This window comes from Symphodus melops, assembly GCF_947650265.1.
Source record: "Symphodus melops genome assembly, chromosome: 17".
NCBI lineage: Eukaryota > Metazoa > Chordata > Actinopteri > Labriformes > Labridae > Symphodus > Symphodus melops.
In genome coordinates, this window is record NC_136707.1 from 6,036,672 (window position 1) to 6,050,928 (window position 14,257).

The window sequence follows — 14,257 nt, forward strand, 5'->3', positions numbered from 1 at the left end:
TTAGCGTCAAATGTTACCTCAAGACACTTTAAACAGAACAGGTCTCGACTGTAATCTTGGTTGTAGTGGCTACAAAGACCAATATTAATCCATCATGAGCACTTACAAAGTTGCACGGAAAAATGTCCTTTTAACAGGAAGAAACCTCGAATGGAACCAGACTCATGTTGAACAGCCATCTCCCGAAACTGTGCTATTATTTTTATAATATCTATTATATTTAGCTTTCATCATACAGACTAAACACAATCCAATCTACACAACTAACAGACACAGATACCGCACATAAAAATACAAAGAAAACAAAGAGAAAACACATGAACAAAACAAAAGACAACCACAAACAGTCCGCCTTGACATTGATAAGTACAGCAAAGCTTCAGTCTCATCATAGCATCTGTCAAAGAAGGTAACACCTGGATGTCACCATTAATCAGGGACTGTAATTAAGAAGTGGAAGAATTAAGATGTCTAATGACTGGGTCACAGATATTCTCAGATCTTTCCCGTGTGTGGCCATGGAGTTTTTCAAGCTGTATTTCAGACATTAGTTCCCTTAATGTCTCACCGTCCATTCCTGATATACTCTTATCAGAAACATTCAAAATGTTACTGTGTTCTTCACATTGACACTGTGTGCAGAGCGTGTTCTTCAGCTGACCTTCATATGTTAATCGCTTTAAACAGTTTAAACAGGTGGATTGTTAACCTGAGCCTAACTCCCCAATAAGCTGCTCTCCTAAACACTTTAAAACTATCAACATTATGAATGAAACTGAGAGTGAACAAACACACTGCTAAGCCAACAGACGACAGTCTGCATAGGCTGTACGTTAAGGAGAGAAAGGGGGGGAGCTGTTAAACATGTGCAGACATTGTTACACAATACTGAGCTTTTTTCTGCTTTCCATTCTGGGACATGTAAGCTGCATCTCATGATGATTATTAAAAACTGAGCTTTTTTTTTGTTTTAGCTTTTTTTTTGAGTTGAACAAATAATAAATCTTACTTTGATTAGATACTAGAAATATGTGATTTCTATGCATTTTTTAGGTCTCGTAAATTTCACATGAACAACTTAAAAATAGGACGTTGGAGCGTCCTAATGTAATGATTCAGTATGGGCAACAGGAACAAGTTGGTGAGTTAGTCTTTGCTAATTCCATGGTACTCGCTTGCCTTCACCAAAGAGAGTTCAGTTTATACATTTGTATAGGATATTTTTTGGTATGATATTGTTATTTAAGTGGTCATTGTAAGATCTGTCCCATCGCTGCCTGTTTTGACAAAAAAGAATGAAGACACTACATTAGGGATTTGCAGTGCAGTATTTCATACAGTTTCAGAATATATATGATCCACACAATAGGATTGCTTATATTGCCATTAAAAAAGTCTTCCAGCTTCTGTTTTCTTTGAATAAATGCAGGAACCAAAACTGTCCATGTACAAAGACAAAATCTTTGTTTGGCTGATTACTAAAAAGTAAAAAATATAGACATAGAAAAAGATATGTGATCAAACAAACCATGTAGGAATAAAAACAGTCTTAAAGTTGGAGGGGGGGTTGTTATCTATTGTTTCTTCTCCTTCAGCTTGTCTTTGATTTTCTGAGGCTCGTCGTACTGAATCAGCCGCAGGATGTCCTTGTTGTTCATTACTCCCTGAATGAACTCTCCCTCTGAGATTTTATCTGAAAAATGAATGAGAATAGCAGCATCGTTACAAGTTGAGTTATCTAAGAAGCTTTTTAAGAAATATGTTTTGAATTGTTTGTTACCGTTCTCCTTCTTTCCAAAGAATTCCCAGATTTTTTCAGCTCTTTTCTCGGGCGTGTTTTCATCTTCAGGGAGGTTCTTTTGGTCCTCCACAGGAATCATGTTGAATATTGACTGCAGGAGGTTCATTTTGTCACGTTTCTTTTCAGCAAAAAGCGTCATATTGCATCACATGAAGAAAACTTCCAGGCAAAGAAAAACATATTTTTCTCGTCTCAGGGCAAAATGAGGGTTGGATTCACGACCATTCAACACTACTACCATGTTTCTAATGATACACAGCTTCATGCAAATGGGTGAAGTATCCCTTTAAGCATATCAAGAATCCAGGCATTTTACAGGTGCTTTGTTGGCATTGGAACAAACAAATGTTCTTAAATATGACCAGCTCAGGGGGCGCTTCCAGTGGGGGCAGCCGCCACACTCTGATATCTCTCATTTAATGCATGTCTACAGGTCCTGCTTGTGCTTGTGTGTGATTCAGCCCTGTGTGTGTGAGAAGCATGTCTCTAAAATAACAGAGTGCAAACCAGAATTTCCCCCTCTGGGATTAATAAGTATATACTTCTACTTTTATATAAAATAAACATTTAGTGTTGATATGTTTGTACTTATATCCTAAATCCATATAACCTTGTCAGCACCATTACAGGAAATCTTAATGGGACTAAAGGTGTCAATAGAGAGACAGAAGTTCAGAATGGTTTGTCCTAAATTAGTCAAACGATATCATCTTCTTATTTGGATTATGATAAACTTTTTAATAGACGCTGGAGAGAAGTTAAAAGTTATGAATGACTGCAAGATCATTTCTGTCCTATATCTTATCTATCAAAACTTGATGTAATATGTTATTTGCAGAAGATTGGGAAAGGTATAAATACCCGAACAATCTCAAGGATTTCACTGCTGCTGATGTTTCCGTTCCCATCCACGTCGTACAGAGCGAAGGCCCACTCCAGCTTCTGCAGAGTCTTTCCTCCAGACGTAAGGTGCAGAGCGACAATGTACTCCTTAAAGTCCAGAGTACCATCTGAGTTGGTGTCAAAACTCCTGAACACGTGGCGAGCGTACTCCGTGGGGTCTGCATTTGGGAAGAAACTGGCGTAGATTCCTTCAAATTGTTCTTTGCTGATCTTCCCAGTGGGACACTCTTTTAGAAAGGACTGGTACCAAGTGCACAGCTCAGCTTCTGTGTACTTTGTGTTGGATTTCAGATCCTCCAGGAGTTCCTTGGACAAAGCACTGCTCTTTGTGTTTCCCATCCTGCAGACAGACTCACAGTAAAGACTGTTGTATCTCTGTGCTCCTGATCTCTGTGTTTGGGGTCACAACCTCTGGACCAGTTTGAGTTTCTCTACTTGTTCACCACTCAAGGCGCCAAATTGGATTATGGTTCTCACTCCGTAAATCCAGGCAGCTGTCCTGAAGATTAAAGGGATAACCACGTAACAGCACTAGACACCTTTAGTAGGCATTCTGAACACAGGAAGAGTAAACAAAGAATTGAACACAGCAGAAGACTGATACTGAAGCTTCCACAACTGGAAGAACAAATTTCCCTTCACAGGCTCGATGACTCAGATAATTATTAAACAAGACTGCATAAAATCATTGTTGTATTTTATTCTACAGTGCATCCATATTCATATGTCTGCCTTTTCGTAATCTTTGTCAAATAGTATCCACCATATTTCGCTGAATTTTTTTTTTTCATTTTTTGTGAATGCAGGTCACTTGTTCTTTGGGAATTCTGCACTAATATGGATCAAACAGGGGAGTTGGACTTTCGTTGTGAATCCTGCATGGTGCTCCTCTACAATGGGATTAGATTATCTGTGTCTCCAGTGTATTAGTCTCAGGCCGGATTGCAAGACCATCTGCTGCAGTGGTGCCAAAAAAAAAACAAAAAAAAAAACAAGGACAGCAAAGGTAATTAAAGAATTGGGAAGAGTAGATGTGCTCCATAAGGATAGAGAAAGATTATAAAACAAGTATAATGCATTTATTCAAAATCACAAAAAACCCACCTCTGTTGATTATTATCATATTTTATGATTTGTACCTATGTAGAGCCTATGTCTGTCAAAGTTGTCAGTGCTGTTGAGATTGTGGTAGGTTAGGTAAACTATCAGTAGGGCAAAAGCATTGGGTTGAAGTCGTAATATGTGTGTATGGGAGAGGATCCCTTGCTAAGCGCTCATTCTTTTAATGAGGGGACTTTTATTTTTAATTTATATAAAATAATTCTATGTGTATATTTATGCACGTGTATATGTGTGCATATGTATGTTTATGTCTGTATGCAGTTTTACGTTTAGATAAACAAAGTGACACACGCCTCATAATCCTGCAGCATATTGTACACTGTAACACATATGTTGGCTACAAATTTAACAGGATTTTCCTCCACTGAACATGGCCCAAGAGGGTCAATCCAGCTCTCAGATTAAGGAACCACAATTCCTGTCATTTAAACATCATCACATAACCATTCACATAACATCCAGTCTTTGCCATATAATGCTCAGAACATCTGCGGGGAAAAGGCAGTCGTTCAAATCATCTTATTCTACAGAAAAATGACCAAGCCCCTCCCACCTGATATTATGTTGGTATTTATTACGATGCGGAGTCAAGAAAATATACTGAACATCAAACTTTCAAACAACTTTAAAAAATTAAATAGAGGCCAATGTTCCAAATATTATCGTTGTCTCTTTGAATACAGAAAAATGACTGTGAGTCTTGGCTCATTGTAGACTCGAACTTGATTTTAAATTTGAATTTACTTAACATTCAATCAACATTTCTTGTAAAGAAACCTTTAATGCAAAGAAAGCAAAGTCTCTAGAAGCTTTGAGCTACACTGACTTACATCAGATCTTTAAAGGAGTTTCCCGGTAGCAACATGTACAATGTCAACAGTTAAAACACAGTTAGGTTTGTCTTAGTATAGAAACTTGTATCCATATGATTTTACATGATCAGTGTTTGTTATTCACAGCCATGCAGAGGACTTAATTCTGAATCGTCCTGCAGTGCTGTGTCCTATTGATATTTGATGTTTGAGTTGCATGAATGAAATGGTCAGGGTGTAGCTTTGGCAGCAGCGTTTTAAACTAAATGCCTACATGGTCATGGTGATGATACTAACAGGCCAATGCTAGGCAGGTGGAATGTTTTAAATAATGTTTTAGACTTTCATGAAGGCATTTCAAAGTAGAGAATAAGCTAAATGTCATGAGTACAATTTTGTACAACTTCAAGTTAACTGAGGATGATACGTTGATGAAAAGTCAACAACGTTTTTGCAGTTCCTCCTGAGACTGAATCTCTGAAACAAGGATCTCTTTTAGTGTGTGATTCAAAAAATTATGAACCAACCAAGTCAAAGGACAAAAAAAATCCTAAGGATTTATCCCCCCAGGGAGTATGAATATCTTTACCAAGTTTAATGATAGAAATAGAAGAATGCAGCGAGGAAAGGATGAGAGAAGCAGCAGATTATGAAACTGATCGGTAAGAAATATGTCTTTGTGTGACCTCAGACTGTAGTTTGACGATGGATAGGTTTTAAGAGACTGCTCCTATTATGTCACAGAACAGTAGTCATAACAGCCACTGTAAATCAAGACTCGGATCTTATGTTAGACATGAAACGCAAAAAAAAATCAGCATGAAGGACCTTGTCCTGGATTAATACCTAAGCCCATAGTAATCTTTTTTGCAATAATTTGTTCAAAGGGAGTCTGGAATATAATTTGCCATTTGTAATGGATGATATCAGAGGCAAAGATTTGTGTGAGGGGAGGAGCGACGTGTTGTTGGAGCAGCAGAGAGAACAGAGTTTAGATGAAGCGTCAGAGGACTGTCAGGGTTTGTCGGGTTTCTGTGGAGGTGAACAACATGAACCTTTTACTGAAAAGGTGGAAGCTCATGAGGAGAACCGGTGGAGGGATGTGAAGAAATTCTGCCCTTGGAGCCTCACACCAACAAGATTATAAAGATTTGATATTTCTGCAGGGAAACACGGCAGCTACATATTGAAATCCAGGATTAGTTGCCTTTTCATTTCCTCTCCTTGGCCGGGCCTCGACCATGAGGCTAGAGCGCGGCCGGCGGGCTTCTCTGGCACTCACCCTCAATTTTTTGGCGTTTGCTTTTGCCCTGTCAGCGGTGACCACCAGTTACTGGTGTGAGGGGACCAGGAAGGTGCCCAAACCGTTCTGCACAGGGCCGCCAATGAAGGCGAAGCAGTGGTTCTGCATTCGCTTCAACAGCTCCAACATCAACGACAGCCGCCTGGTGCAGTACATCTTTGAGACAGGAGAGGAAAAGTTCCTCATGAGGAAGTTTCACACAGGGATATTTTTCTCCTGTGAACAGGCTGCCGATATGAACGGTAAGAAAAAGCACCTTTATTCCAAAGAGACTCCACCCACTTTACATCAGGGAAAATAGAGCTAAAGAAAAACACAAACTCAGAAACAAAATGTGAGCTGGTGATTTTTAAAATGTATGTTTATTGAGTCTTGAAGCTGACCCATAAGAAAATCTGTATACAGGAAAATCTATGAATTGTTGTGTGTCTGCAAGACCTTAGTCTGTGCATGGATTGCCTTCAAAGTAAAATAAACAAAATACATCTATCTAACTCTCACTCATCACTCTGTAGTTTTGAGTATTGCTAGTAGAGGTAATACTAATGAGTGATCTGATCTATTTTCTATAGCTTTTTAAAAACTCAGAAATAATCTTTGAATAGAAAATAGAAAAAGTCATAACACTTCAAGGAAATTGTTGAAATGAAGAAGGATCCAGGAAACACAAAAATGTACATCCATGTTTTAAAATACTCTTACACAACCAGCGGTAATGACTTTTACTTTGAAAGGACTGTTTGTGTGATAAACCTGTGCTTCAAAAGCTTTTGTCATATGTCCTGTCTTGGTTGAGTTCTCATGACTGCATATGCTACTTCAGCATCTCTGTACCATTAACTTTAGTCACTTTAAGTGTAAATGCTGTAGAAGGAGAAAAGGAAACCCAATCTGATGTGGTTAATTTGAATCCATCTTCTAATTTTCAGGAAACTAAAACTAAATAACATTGAATGGAATTTCCTTGGACATAGAAAAAGAATCATAGATGGGAAGAAAAATAAATAATTTTGTTCCTTATTTTAATGTTCCTATATTTTTTTCTGATCTCAGGCTTTGACTGTCGAGATTTCTCAGAGATTGCACCGGAACATGAACGAGGTAAAAAATGAAAGTTTGACATTCTGAAGTTTGTTTAAATCTTTGAAACATGATGGACAGAGGCAGATGAGTGTGCTTTCCTGAATAGTGAAGCCTTTAGCTACCTACATTGCTTAAGCAATTTTGACTCTCGTTGTTCCTTTGGCTGGTATTTTTAAAGTCATACTGCCCTAAATGAACTAAACATATGACCTGCTTTGGGGGTGTATAATGTAATCCTGAATATAAGTAAGATGTTTCATCATTTTAATGATAAAAGATTAGCTTGTGTTCAAGATTTGATGTGTTTTCTATGATCTAATGACGGGGTCAGATGAGGACTCGTGACTTATTGTCTTTGTGTTGTTGTGTATCACTTACTATCTCCTGTGATTCTACTCTGTGTCCTGTGTTTCCTGTGTGCAGGTGTTCTGTGGTTGTGTATTGTAGCAGAAAGCCTGTACCTCACTCTCCTGTTCGCCGGGGGCGCTCTGATGGCGTTGGAGCAGTGTCCCTGTTTTAGCATCATGAACAAACTGAAGCTCAGTGCCTTTGCCGCCCTGTGCACTGCCCTTTCAGGTGAAAACACACGCACCTGTTCTGATTTTAACAGATCATAAACTCACCTGATTTATTATGTAAAAAAAGACCTACTTACCTGTCTTGCGTTCTGTAAGAAAGACTGACAGCAGGTGGATGTTCTGATTTACAGCAGTTACACAATCACTCAATCATTGTTCTGTTGTTAATCTCGCGTGTTGACTTTGACCTCAGAGCACGGGATGGAGGAGAATGATTTTTTGTTTTTTTTAAATACACAGAAAAAAGTATTCTATGGTTGCAGTCTACAAATTGCCAGTTAACCAGTTTAAGGAGAGATACAGTGTAACAGAATGAAGGTGACAATGTGTAACTTCGGAGCTGGCAAGATGTAGCAGCACTATGTGGGTGAACATGTTTGTTTTGTGTGAATCTGAAGCATCAGCTGTTTGCTTTTTTAGGGTTTTTCCCATGTAGCTTCTGAAACACTGTAATGCAAGGTGAAATCACACACGATAGGACACCAATTTTACCCCAATGGTTATGCAATTTCTAACCAAAAAGGTGTTATGATGGCAGACATTCATCGAGTTGCTGTTTCTAATTCATAATGTGTAAATGGCTTATATCGCCATAAGATAACCTTTGCATGCAAGCTAACCATGTTGGTTACCTGTGTGAGCGTGTGTCGGAAATACAAATCAACTGTACATGATGTCAGAGACGATACAGGAACTACAGGGTCTACGGCATGAAGGGGCCTCTACCTGTTAATGAGAGATTTTCTGGTGCTGTTATGTAATGAGTTATTAACAACGCAGAAAAGTCAGTACCACTTTGGATTTTGCACAAGTGTATTTGGCGAGGTTGGAATAGGTAAGGTTTCACATAAAAAATGCAGTGTCCTGTATGAAAAGGTGCTTCCTCTCACCGTCAGAACTTCATTATATTTTATCCATAAACAGATATTAAAGCATTGATTCCCAAGTGTGATTCGTGGCCTACTGTTATGCCCCTTCGAGGACTCTGTTGTTCTACATTAAGTTAATAGTAAAGCAATTAAAGCTGTGTGGCATGTTGTGAATATTAGCTGTGTTTGATGTGAAGAATCTGAGGAAGAGGAGCAGGTCAGGATACAACACTCAGTGAACTACAGTATGCTGCGTTCACTGACCACTTCGGAGGATTTGCTGCTTTGTGGACTAATCGGATTTGAACTCATGCAGCGGTTTGGGCTGAGCCAAAACCTGCCAAGAGGAGCTCCCTCCTGAATATCCCCTTCTCCCCACCCTTCATTTCCCCTCCCCCCTGTTGTTATGTATTAATCCCGAGAAAAGCAGCTGTAGAGGGAAACCGCTGCATGATAGAGGACTAGAGAGATAACACAGAGTTCACCTAAACCCAACCTGATTATCACACATGACAGTATTAAGACATAACACAGCGTAATAGTTAACGTAAACATACGTAAGAAAGATGTTTAAGGTTCTGCTCTCAAATCAAATGTCTTCTTTCAAGAAAACAACAGGAAACACATTTCATTTTTTAATAATTTCAATAATGTCTACACAGTAAAAACACTGTTTGGTTAACATCGAATCATAATCTGCTGGTCGACTCATTGATCATAAGGCATCACCAGACTGTGTCTGACACAGATTATTTGTCTGATGGATGTGATGAGCAGTTGTGAATGATGAGATTTTGTTTACATGGAGAGTTTTAGATTGAATCTAGCCTGAACCGCAGGTGTGTCTGTGTACTGACATGTGGAAGGATTATTCTTTTGGTTTTCGATTTTTCTGAACAGGGTGAAAAATATGAGCGCCATCCTAGCTGAACACAGAGCTCCACAGCTCCTGAGCATATGTGTTTGACCATTTATATATATATATATATATATATATAGATAGATAGATAGATAGATAGATAGATAGATAGATAGATAGATAGATAGATAGATAGATAGATAGATAGATAGATAGATAGATAGATAGATAGATAGATAGATAGATAGATAGATAGATAGATAGATAGATAGATAGATAGATAGATAGATAGATAGAAGCATTCTCAGTTCTTCCTCTTGTTGGCGAGTCACTACAATTTTTTTTTAAATTGCAGTCTGCAGTTATTAGCCTATATACCACAAGTGCATCTTCTCTGGACGCCAACATTTGAAGAATGGAAATCAAAAGTCTAAATTAATTTCATCCAGTTTCAAAGCTGTCTTCACACGCCCGCTCCTCCCTACAGTAAGCTGTTAGACTTCTACAGTTTAGGAGCTGCCAGTGCAAAAGCATGACGCCCTCTGTTTTTATGTTTTGATCTTATGAGATCAAACTTGAGATGGATTTCTTCAGATTCTCTTAATCTTTAAATGATATTATTTGCTGTAGTTTAATGAGTTCTTACACATGAAGTTCCTGTCCTTCTTAGGCCTTTGTGGGATGGTGGCCCACATGATGTTCACCACCATCTTCCAGCTGGCTGTAGCTATGGGACCAGAGGACTGGAGGCCAAAAACCTGGGACTACAGCTGGTCTTATGCGTGAGCATGATTTAGTGCTACTGACAAAAAACAGACTGCTTAAACACAAGTCAGGAAAAGCTTTTTCTTATATTAATGTTTGCAGGTTATTTGTTTCTGCGCTAACTGATGACATTTGTCCTCAGTGGCATTTTAAGGCTGGCGAATATGTTGAGCAACTACAGATGAAATGTACTACACATTTTTCTCATCGTGGTAACACTAAACACTTTACTTTACTTGCCAGACGCTGCAGAAACACTTAACATTGCATTTAAAATGTTTCTTTATTTTAAATATAAGGACTGATTAACAACTCCTCCTGATGGTGGCAACTATCTATTATGATTTAAAACCTTTTTTCCTACATCAAGTTTTTGCACTTTGCTCTTACTCTGTATTTTCATTGTGTCCGCAGCCTGGCGTGGGGCTCTTTTGGCACATGTATGGGTTCTGCAGTGACAGCGCTCAACAGATACACAAAAACCATCATAGAGTTTAAATACAAGCGGAGAAACATCGAGAAGAATCTGATGATCAAACAGAAGATGATAGAACTTGACCTTCCTGAGCAGGTGTGGGACATGTACTTGACCTCTGACCCCGCTGACCCCCCGGACCCCGAGGCTCAGCTCGACCCCCAGCTCAACGGACACAAACCATCCAACGGGACAACATATGATGTTGAGCTGGAAGACAGCGCAGAGACACATGGGGAGGCGTACTGCTGAACATGGACTCTGTCCTCGTTCAGGGTTTTTCTGGATCAAGATCCACTCTGGCTGGATTTTAGTTTCTCTTACAGGACAATACATGTTTGTTTGAGGATCAGCACAGATCAGATGTGTGTCAATAAGGCCGAGACAGGATTGTTTTCTTGGAAATAATGTGACATGGTTGACATGACATGCATTCATTTAATCTGACCATGCGATTTTATCTGTGGGAGGAGAGAGAGAGCAGAATTACGAATGTCTTGACAATGATCCTCGAGGACGAGCAGGCAAATGATCACATTCTTTATGACTGTTTTTAGTAAGGTTTTTTTTTATCCTATTTATTAAGTCTCTTTTGATTTGACTTAACTGTTTGTCTTGAAGCTGTGGTCATTTCCAGCTGGACAAAGAACAGTTCAGGGACAGAAATAATCTCAAGCTGTTTTCATGTGAGCTCCTGGAAACTTAAAAAAAAATTGCAATCCACCTAACCCTTGAAATCTTCTTGAGTTGCATATTCACCCATGTCCCTTAAAACAGGAAGCTTTCCTTGTTGAAAGGAAGAGGTGGGGAGTCCCAGGAAGAAAACCATGCGAAAAAGGATGTGCCAAGATGGCGGACAAGCAACAGTCTGAAGCTTTGATGACAGCTTTTGCCTTTATGCTCCACGTGACTGGACACATTCAAAGTACCAACGAAAAGGTGGGGCTGAACATACTGGCATATAAAAACATAACGTCACAGTTTCGTTATGTGAAAAATAATTGCACCAGTTGTGCTGCTTGAAAAATATAAACGTCACCACTCGCTAGCATTACGTTTTCCTGAATCTTACCAGCTGTGATCAGTCATCAGATCACCCCCACAGCTTATGGGCAGGAAAAGCTCCGGGAAGGACTGGAATGAAAACGTGGCATGTTTGTGTTCACACGTGCAGCTCACCCTGACATTTTCCAGAAATGTTCCAGAGTTTTGTACTTGTGCGAATAAAGCTTCAGAGAAAACATTCAACATCTAAATGGAAAACTGGACACGTTCAAAGTCAATTACAGGACACAAACCAACAACACACACTGAATGCAAAGAGACACAAGGAAACCACAGAAAGACAAATGATAACAATACAAAGAGTTCCCACGTGGTGAAGCTGTGGTTTGTTGGTGTTGGTTGGGGAGTCTCATTACTCATCATCATACTTACCTTTATGACATGTGGAGAGATTCCAGGAAACAAAAAGCACATCCTGTGTGTGTGTTTGTGTGTGTGTGTTATAATCATGGCGGTCTCTCAGGAACAGATGGGCAGATTTATCTGAGCTCTTTCTGACGGTTCATGAGAAGATCATCTCTGCTGGCAGATTTACAGAACGTGAACATACAGACACGTCTGACAGGATGTTCAAAGATGTAAGAAGAAGATTTTTTTTTTTTACTCTTTTAATGGTGCAGCATTTGCTGTATGAGTTAAAAAAAAATTAATTAAAGACATTTATCAACATTAGGGCTGCTCACAGGCAAATGCAGGTTCATTTATTCGAACAATTTAAATCTGTCAACGAAAGTCAATAAAATAAAGTTTGATTTTTTTTTTTAAATCAGGAATTTGTATTGTTGTTCCCTCACTTTTTTTTAAAAACAGCAGCTGTTTGTGTGTATGCAGGCCTTTTCTCTTCAACTTATGGTGTGATGAATGTTCAATATTTTGTAGTTTGAGCTTTAAATCAAATGCTGAGAGAAGAGAAATGATGAAATGTATGTGATAGAGTCACCCTGACATCTTATGGAAAACATACACTCTGATAAAATATAAAATATGGTGTCCAAAAAAGCTAAATATTCTTTATAAAATTATTTCTGGTGGTTGAACATGATAATAATAATTTTTCCTTTGTCAATTTGTGTGCAGACACTGTGATTATCTTCATAATAATAACAACATGTCCCAGCTCACACTGAATAATTAATAAATATCTCTGCACAATGATGAAATGTAGAAGACTGATAAAAGATTAAACAAAATTCAAAATCTGATCAAATGTCATACTAATCACAAGTAGACAAACACCATGAGGCTGTCCCAGTCTTGTTTCTGTACCAAGAAGTTCATAAGGCTGTGTTGGTTTGAGGTAGAAAACCAGTATAACCTGATCCGTCAGGAAGCAGTCAGGTGATGATACACTCTTGATAATGATGTTCCGGGTTCTCCTCGATGTACTTCTTTATGTACCAACAAGAGACGTGAGCCTTCAGGTTTTCTTCAACCACAAAGTCCAGAGCAGCCTGTTAAGGATGATTAAAAAAAAAAAAAGTGTTTTTCTTTGCTTGAAAGTTTTCTTCATGTGATGCAAAAAGCGTCATATTGCATCACATGAAGAAAACTTCCAGGCAAAGAAAAACATATTTTTCTCGTCTCAGGGCAAAATGAGGGTTGGATTCACGACCTTTCAACACTACTACCATGTTTCTAATGATACACAGCTTCATGCAAATGGGTGAAGTATCCCTTTAAGTAAAACATAACGTCAGTTTTGTTAAAATGTGTAGTGTATATGTTAAACTAACTTGACAGCAGAAAACTCACCTGTGACAGTAGAGCAGCAACACCTCGGCCCCTGAATATCTCAGGCACATAGGTTGACATCAGATCCACTTCTTGTTCCCCGGTGAACCTGTAGTGCAGCACAGCATGGTCCTCCTGTGACCCTGAAGGACCACATGGCAATCAAGGTTAACATGAAAACCCCAACATAAATAAATTACAATTTCTATATTTAATTTTTAACTTGTATCATAATAACAGGTATTGAATTAAATGTATTTTTGGAATTATATTTTTTTTTGTTAAAATTTAAAGGCCAATGAATAGAAATCAAATGGCCCTAGTAGTTTTAAAAACCGATTGATAGACCCAATGCCAATCTCTCCCTTAAAGCCTGAACACTGAAATCTCACTCAGGTGTGCAGTGTTTGTTTTAAGAAGGGGTTAAAATGAACGATTTTCAGATGGGTTTTGTTCAGAGATCTACACTGTTAGAAATAAATAATGATGAATAATACAGCATATTATTGTAAAAGACAGTGAACTTATTCAAAGCGTTCAGTATTGTAGTAGGCCGCGCCGCCTCGCCAGGCTCTCGTACAGGATCTCTCCCCACATCGAAGCGTCAGCCCCGGCCATGTTCTGCTTACCGGCCACTCTGCCCGGAGCCACGGTGAAGCGTCGGTTGTGTCGGTCATGTTCCACCGTTAAATTTTGACCGGAGGTTAACGTACGACACACGGGTGAACATAAATTCAATCTAAAAGCTAAAGGACTGAGTCTGAAAAAGAGTTTAGAAGTCATTCTTACACGTACGCCAACACTGAACAGTAGTGGTGGTTTTTTAACTGTCCACTAGAGGGCGCCAAGCACTGGACAATAATTAACAGTTTATGACCTTTTACCTGAAGT

General features: G+C 38.8%; 3 protein-coding genes across 3 annotated transcripts in view; 1 reads left to right on the forward strand and 2 right to left on the reverse strand.

The window, feature by feature from the left end:
* Positions 1 to 3,142, reverse strand: part of rcvrna (recoverin a) — a 3,310-nt gene extending 168 nt beyond the window's left edge. Inside the window, exons 1-3 of the mRNA XM_079366674.1 lie at positions 2,663 to 3,142; positions 1,781 to 1,892; positions 1 to 1,693 (exon numbers count right to left, since the gene is read on the reverse strand). The exon at positions 1 to 1,693 is cut by the window's left edge and continues 168 nt beyond it. Of these exons, the coding sequence (XP_079222800.1) occupies positions 1,575 to 1,693; positions 1,781 to 1,892; positions 2,663 to 3,043 (612 nt within the window). The 5' untranslated portion in view covers positions 3,044 to 3,142 and the 3' untranslated portion in view covers positions 1 to 1,574. The remainder of the gene's footprint in view (positions 1,694 to 1,780; positions 1,893 to 2,662) is intronic.
* A 2,491-nt stretch (positions 3,143 to 5,633) lies between these two features.
* LOC306837732 (germ cell-specific gene 1-like protein) lies at positions 5,634 to 12,173 on the forward strand. Its single transcript, XM_079365471.1, has 5 exons — positions 5,634 to 6,183; positions 6,995 to 7,042; positions 7,448 to 7,600; positions 10,001 to 10,112; positions 10,510 to 12,173. The coding sequence occupies exons 1-5, from the start codon at positions 5,880 to 5,882 to the stop codon at positions 10,820 to 10,822; spliced, it is 930 nt and encodes a 309-aa protein (XP_079221597.1). The 5' UTR covers positions 5,634 to 5,879; the 3' UTR covers positions 10,823 to 12,173.
* Positions 12,174 to 12,314: 141 nt separating this feature from the next.
* Positions 12,315 to 14,224, reverse strand: LOC306837733 (protein NATD1-like). The gene is made up of 3 exons (XM_079365472.1): positions 13,996 to 14,224; positions 13,388 to 13,509; positions 12,315 to 13,086 (listed from the first exon to the last, which is right to left on the reverse strand). The coding sequence occupies exons 1-3, from the start codon at positions 14,147 to 14,149 to the stop codon at positions 12,970 to 12,972; spliced, it is 393 nt and encodes a 130-aa protein (XP_079221598.1). The 5' UTR covers positions 14,150 to 14,224; the 3' UTR covers positions 12,315 to 12,969.
* Positions 14,225 to 14,257: the final 33 nt, after the last annotated feature.

Excerpts from the sequence above, each read along its gene's own strand:
- LOC306837732 (XM_079365471.1), top strand. The coding sequence starts at position 5,880 with ATGAGGCTAGAGCGCGGCCGGCGGGCTTCTCTGGCACTCACCCTCAAT. Across the intron at positions 7,043-7,447 it reads TGCACCGGAACATGAACGAG|GTGTTCTGTGGTTGTGTATT; the intron begins GTAAAAAATGAA and ends TCCTGTGTGCAG. Across the intron at positions 7,601-10,000 it reads CCTGTGCACTGCCCTTTCAG|GCCTTTGTGGGATGGTGGCC; the intron begins GTGAAAACACAC and ends TGTCCTTCTTAG.
- LOC306837733 (XM_079365472.1), bottom strand. The coding sequence starts at position 14,149 with ATGACTTCTAAACTCTTTTTCAGACTCAGTCCTTTAGCTTTTAGATTG. Across the intron at positions 13,510-13,995 it reads GGCTCCGGGCAGAGTGGCCG|GGTCACAGGAGGACCATGCT; the intron begins GTAAGCAGAACA and ends GTGGTCCTTCAG. Across the intron at positions 13,087-13,387 it reads TTGCTGCTCTACTGTCACAG|GCTGCTCTGGACTTTGTGGT; the intron begins GTGAGTTTTCTG and ends CATCCTTAACAG.